The sequence below is a fragment of the Tigriopus californicus genome, chromosome 1 (genome assembly GCF_007210705.1).
Source record: "Tigriopus californicus strain San Diego chromosome 1, Tcal_SD_v2.1, whole genome shotgun sequence".
NCBI classification, from domain to species: Eukaryota; Metazoa; Arthropoda; class Copepoda; order Harpacticoida; family Harpacticidae; genus Tigriopus; species Tigriopus californicus.
The window spans coordinates 11,472,276-11,478,374 of record NC_081440.1 but is presented as its reverse complement, the minus strand read 5'-3'; the positions used below and the strand labels follow the sequence as shown (position 1 = coordinate 11,478,374).

Here is a 6,099-nt window from a genome sequence, read left to right as displayed (position 1 = left end):
GGCTCTCCCAATCCAAATATAAACAAACAACGTTGGTTGACGACTGACTCTTGTCTGTCTGTCTGTCCGTCTGTCTGGGGATCGGTATATCAAGTCAGTTGGGTGGAATTGACTACTTTTTCGGGGATTTAGTCGCTAAAGAGCCACGGGTTAGGCCTGATATTGGACTGGACTATTCAACCATGAGCGAGTCCGTGGCCCCGAGGGTCACCCTCAGTGGTTTCTCTTTGAATTTCAAATCCGCCCCAAGCAGCCTGACGCCCTTCCCAGCCCCGCCGCCCACCCGACGGAGAGCCCCACTCTGCTGACTGAGGCCGATCATCCGCCCTCGGATGACTTGAGCTCGGTGGCCGCTCGCGAGATTTTGGCCGAGACGCGAGCCTGGCATCAAGCCCGGGCCGAGGGCGGGGCTGAGGCTCAGAGCCAGAATAAGCTGGCCATCCCTTTGGCTTCGTCCTCTGAAGGCCTGCGCGAACAAGAATCCACGCTCGACGATTATGAAAGCGTGCCGGTGCAAGGCTTTGGCTTGGGCATGCTCCGAGGGATGGGCTTCAAGGCCGGTGAAGGCATAGGTGGGTTCAACAAGGCCGATATCAAGTGTATCGAGCCGGTCATGCGGCCCAAAGGCCTGGGCTTGGGCGCTTCTCGGCCGAAAAAGGCCCAGGTCCCGGCCGGCGAGTCGGTCGAAGACACGGCCTTGGTCCTCCAAAAAGCAGCCCGCGTGCAAATCGTCAGTGGGGCGCAGAAAGATCGCTATGGTCAAGTGGAAGGCATGGACGACGATGCGGCGCGAGTGTTTGTGCGCTTGGCCGTGGGTCAGAAGATTGTGTCCGTGTCGGAAAACGCCATTCGCTTGGTGGATAAGCACGAATTCAAGAAATTCGCCAAAGTGATCAACAAGGACATGTATACCGAGTTTAAGGCCCAGCAAGAGGCTCGCCAAGTAGCGTGGGACCAAGGTCGGTCGGACCGGGATCAAAATCGAAAGCGCAGAAGTCGGTCGAGGTCCAAATCCCCACCCAGCAAGAGTTCGAGACCGGCTAAGAATACAAAATCATCGGCTTCCCCCGCCCAAACCCATACCAGTCAGCATTGGGTGCGACCCTTTTTGCGTGTCCGCTTCATTGACGAGGGCTACCAGAAAGGTCGCTTTTTCAATACCAAGGTCGTGATTGACGATGTGGTCACGCTGGACAATTGCACTTGTCGTACGGATGAGGGCAAACTCTTGGAGGGCATTCATCCCCGACAGTTGGAGACCCTAATCCCCAAGAAGGACCATGCCCTGGTGATGATCGTCAATGGAATAAACCGCGGTCAAATGGGTGAAATGCTTCAAAGAGACAAACGCAGTGCCATCGCCGTGGTTCAAATTCTGCCCGACAAGGACCAAGTGCTCAAATTAGACTTTGATGATATTTGTGAATATGTCGGAGAGGTTATGGAATATTAAAGCAGGCCATCCAATCACTCATTGTAATAGACCCAATTTATATCATGCCGTAATCTCAACAGTATTTCCATTTTGGCAGATTGAACCCCAGCGATTTCCGGATTCAAGCCCAAGCCATGTCCGACCTGTATGGGAAGGTCAAAAGTGGGAAGCTCCTTTTGAAAGGTGAAAAGAAGCACAAGAAGAAGAGCAAGAAACGAGAACGAGAACGCACTGAAGATGACAAACTGCGTAAGCGACAGAGGACCGAAGCAACCCTGGACATGCAAAAGCACGGTGGGTGGTGGGCGGTCTCCGAGATGAAGCACGTGACCGGGCCAGTCGCGATTCAAATCAATGGCTGTTTTGTCAAAGCCTGTGACGATGGAAGTTTCACCTTGGGTGCACCCCACGACGAAGGTCAAGGACCAGACCCTGAAGAAGTTCTTCTCGCCGTCAAGGTGAATGATACCAAAGTAGCCTTTAAATCCGGTTATGACAAGTACTTGCGAGTCGACACCAAAGACGATATGGTGCGTGGAATTTCGGATGCCATGGGAGCCATGGAACAATGGGAGACCGTGTTCCAAGATGGAAAACTAGCTCTATTAGGAGCCAACAACCGATTCATGAGCCTCAATGATGAAGAGGAGAGCATTGTGTGCGATAAACCCAAAGCCACCAAGAGTGAAATGGTTGTGATTCGTTCGAATGCCGAGAGGGAAGAGGACAAGAAAGCGTTCGTTCCCGAAGAAGAACGAGGCAATGTGGGACAAATTGAACTAAACTACGTGAAAAAATTTCAAAAGTTCCAGGATCATAAAATCAAGATCAACAAAGAGGATCGTCGGGAATTACTGGCCGCCAAAACTGAGGGGGCTTTACATGAAGTATTGTTAGATCGCCGCGCCAAGATGAAGGCTGATCGGTATTGCAAATAAGCATTTTCTTTCAAACTCGCTTTCACCATCGACATACACCTCCTAGACTGTTTCAAAATGGCATTCTTTCCTAGGCAGCTCTTCGTCAAAGCTTCAGGGAATGAATTATTCTCCCCCGCTCCAAAAAAAGTAGAGACGAATTTACTGTCCAAGAATGAAGCCAGAGACTTTTACAATGAGATTTTAAGTGAGCCCTCGACCAGCAAACCTCGAGGAGTGAAACCCAAGACAAGTGTGCGGAATACCCGACATGCCATTCCGAATCAGACTTTGACCCTGAAAGAGTTATTCCACGCGTGTGAAGTGAACCAAACTGACAAGGTAGCATTAGCCTTGAAACAAGGACTAAATCCCAATGCTCGAGACTTGTACGGCTGGACTCCTCTCATGGTAGCCACAAGTGCCAACAGTGTCGAGTGCGTCAAAATCCTCAGGTTATCAGGTGCCATCTCATCCCTCACTGATCGAGGCGGCAATTCTGCCCTATCGATTGCCGAAATGAAGGGATTTGCGCGAATTTTTTCCTTGCTCAAGAATAAAATCCCAGCCACTCAAGAGGTTAGTAGTGACTCCTCCGCATCAACCGAGGTGAGAGAACTCAAGGAGGAATTTTGTACTGAATGTCAAACGACATTCATCGATTCCCCCGGGCGAATGCATAAAGCCACAATGACCCACATGCTGAAGTCTGAGACGTCTTCAATCCGAACGGTTTATGGAATCCCTGAGGCCAACAAAGGGTTCCGAATGATGGTCAAAGGAGGCTGGGACCAGGACAAAGGGTTGGGTCCCGAAGGTTCTGGGAAGAAATTCCCGGTTAAAACGATGCTGAAGCGGGATCGGAAGGGCGTGGGAGCCGAGGATTCGGCCCGATTGAGAGTCACTCATTTCAAACCCAACGATCCTGCTTCGGTTTCGAATCGTTTTCGGGAGCGTCGTGAACGCGAGACAACGCTGAACAAAAAGGCCCGCGAATCAAAACTAAAACGCGATCAGAGAAAGGAGAAGCGATTCAGACAAGAATTCCAAGGAATGTAATGGCTAATGGAGATAATAAAACAAGTTACTTTACTTGGATATACTTATAATTTATTGAAGAGATTCATTAATTAGATGCGGGAAACTTGTACACGAAGCTTATCATAGTATTCCAATGAGAAAAAAGGTCGGGAAAGTAAAATGTGAAAGGCATCATTTAACAAGCTGATTGCAGGTGATTATCACAAGAGTGCGAGTTCAAACGAACATTGGGCAAGTGCAAGCTTTGAGCGTTCACCCATCGGTGTCAAAGTACATAAGGTCAATCAGAAAGGCCGTACTCATCACCATGGCTTTGTCTCGCACATCCACGTCGGTCTTGAATTCGATCATAAAGTTATCGGCATCCATGAGCGTCTCTTGAGCGCAGCCCATCCATTTCTTGACGATGGTGGCCAATTCCACGCCATCCGTATTCATCACAGAAAATTGCACATCACTAAAGCATCCGGCGGTGCAGCAAGGACCACGAACCTTTAATATTTGTTGGCCCATAGTGTCAAAAAGATGATAGACAGGGTAGATCCACGTGGCTCGTTCTCGGATTGTTCCTGTTTATGTGCATAAAGGAAAAAGACAATTATGCATGGTAGACGGTCTCACCCCTTCAATGTTTTCCATTACAATTCTTAATGATAGCTCGGAGCAGAGAACGTAACGAATCAAACAACCTGTCTGTAGATTGTCTACATGTGGATGTATCATCTCTTCATATGGTTTCCACTTCCGTTAAGATAGTTAAAAATTATTGCTCTATTTCAAAGCCGGTAGGTTGAATTACTCCTTGAAAATGTCACCTCTACTTGAGTCGGTGAAAACTAAATAGTTACCTATTTGAAGGCCCTCCATGGCGACGTTGAGTTCTTGGGTACAACGGGGATAGCACCACGAACAACAACAACCTGCACAGTTTAAGGGTCGGTCAATGCGAATGACCTCTTTGGCGGTGGAGTCAGAGATTCGAATATTGAGACTTCGGCCACTCCCAAAACAGAATCGCATCCCACAAGAGGATGTCTCGCTTGCCCAGAGAATGATTTCCCCATTGTCCCCATGTACGGTATATTTCTTCTCCACCTAGAAACAGTGAAATCGTGATATATCGCAATATCCTTCCCTTGTCCTAGTTTAACACCCATGACTGAACATTGCTACCTCACATCCGGAGCAGGCTGAACAAATGTCCTTACATCGAACTCGTTGTCGGATCATGAGCTTTTGAGCATTTTGCAACGGTCCCAGTCCAAACAGCTGTGGTGTTGTTCCTTTGTCCCCGCCGTTCAATCCCAAGGCCGTTGGTTCTTGGCTCACCACCGTGGTTAACGGAATATCGCCATCGTATGGAGAGGCCATGGTGCTTTAATATCAATACCAGGCGTTTGCGTGATGAATTTATCGATAAATGGCCATCCAAGACTCATCAGGAGAATCAGAAAGAAAGGTAGTGTCAGAGGTGCCTGGGCATGAATGTCCCGTACAACCATCCAAGCTAACAGATCCGTAGAGAAAAGAGGCCAGGAAGCAGAAAGAGAAACGCGAAATGTTCTTACGAGGCATCACGCAACTAGGATAGTTCACGGACTTCTGGAGACATGGATATTTAGAAGAAGCACAGGCATAGGTTTTCTTTTATTATCGTGGATTCTGCTGTACCGTACATCCGGAAGCACAGGCATAGGTTTTCTTTTATTATCGTGGATTGGGAATGGACGTGATATGAGTTGTTTGGGTTTATCAGTAAGGCCTAAGGGTGAATTATTATTCTTCAACCGCATCCAGTGGAGTGACTGCTTTGTGAGACTAATCGAGCTTCTTAGCTTTAAACGGTTCGGAAATGTGAGACCGCCCATAAAAAATGATGCTATAATTTGAAACATCCATCAAGTAGACTTTAGGCCTTAGTACCAAAAACAACAGTTATTTGATGATGATGATGATGTTTTATTTAGGCCTATAGGATCTAGGGAAAACATTGAAATACCAAAGGGGGGAAAGTAAAATTGAATGGATAGTAAAAATGTACGAGATCCCTAGAATGACTCATATTTGGCTGATGGAATTCGATAGCTCTTTACGTTTAACATAAGTAGTAATTATTTGAATTTGCTTGCCATAGATATTGAAATGGCTTTGCTCAACCTCCAATTTCAAGCCAATCGTTCATGACTTTGATTAAGGAACCGGCCCGCCTTTTTCATGTATATGAACTGAACTTTAACCTGATGTTTTCTTTGGACAAAGATGATGGCTTGTTGTAACCACTATTATTGGCACATTTAACACACCTCTTATATTTCAACCGTCAGTTATCCTGTTGGTTTTATTGAAAGTCCATGGGAATCGATTAGCCATCATTAATGAACTTTCCAACCTAGGTTTTAATTGATAGAGGTTAAATGTGATTGCTTTTTGTTCCTGGACCCTTATTTTGTCCCACCTGCTTACTATTTCGATAGGATTGACACGAGTCAAAACTGAGAGCATGCGAAATATGTGGCAAAGAAATTTGTGCTCGACCCAAATGACCCTTCTTCAACTTCCTCCCTCTCTCTCCTCTTACCCCAGACCCTCTCTCCCAATTCCCTCCTCTTCCTTCAAATACCCAATCCACCTCTATTTCTCAAACCCAACCATCCCCATTAGCTCATGCTTTGCCTCCAGTAGAACGTGCATTGTCTGATTTCTAAA

At 47.0% G+C, this 6,099-nt stretch overlaps 4 protein-coding genes across 4 annotated transcripts; 3 read left to right on the top strand and 1 right to left on the bottom strand.

Annotated features, from left to right (window-relative positions):
- Positions 1-193: 193 nt before the first annotated feature.
- LOC131883653 (G-patch domain and KOW motifs-containing protein-like) lies at positions 194-1,533 on the top strand (the record flags this gene model as incomplete). Its single annotated transcript, XM_059231201.1, has 1 exon — positions 194-1,533. A coding segment is annotated over one exon (1,260 nt), but the record flags the coding sequence as incomplete, so codon positions are not given.
- On the top strand, positions 1,463-2,373 carry LOC131890350 (protein FRG1 homolog). Its single transcript, XM_059239687.1, has one exon. The coding sequence runs from the start codon at positions 1,570-1,572 to the stop codon at positions 2,371-2,373; it is 804 nt and encodes a 267-aa protein (XP_059095670.1). The 5' UTR covers positions 1,463-1,569.
- Positions 2,374-2,430: 57 nt separating this feature from the next.
- On the top strand, positions 2,431-3,450 carry LOC131890339 (G patch domain and ankyrin repeat-containing protein 1 homolog). The gene has a single exon (XM_059239676.1). It carries the CDS (start codon positions 2,431-2,433, stop codon positions 3,409-3,411), a length of 981 nt encoding a protein of 326 aa, XP_059095659.1. The 3' UTR covers positions 3,412-3,450.
- LOC131890359 (phospholipid scramblase 1-like) lies at positions 3,441-4,982 on the bottom strand. Its single transcript, XM_059239699.1, has 3 exons — positions 4,567-4,982; positions 4,242-4,488; positions 3,441-3,962 (listed from the first exon to the last, which is right to left on the bottom strand). The coding sequence occupies exons 1-3, from the start codon at positions 4,762-4,764 to the stop codon at positions 3,646-3,648; spliced, it is 762 nt and encodes a 253-aa protein (XP_059095682.1). The 5' UTR covers positions 4,765-4,982; the 3' UTR covers positions 3,441-3,645.
- Between the last annotated feature and the right edge of the window lie 1,117 nt (positions 4,983-6,099).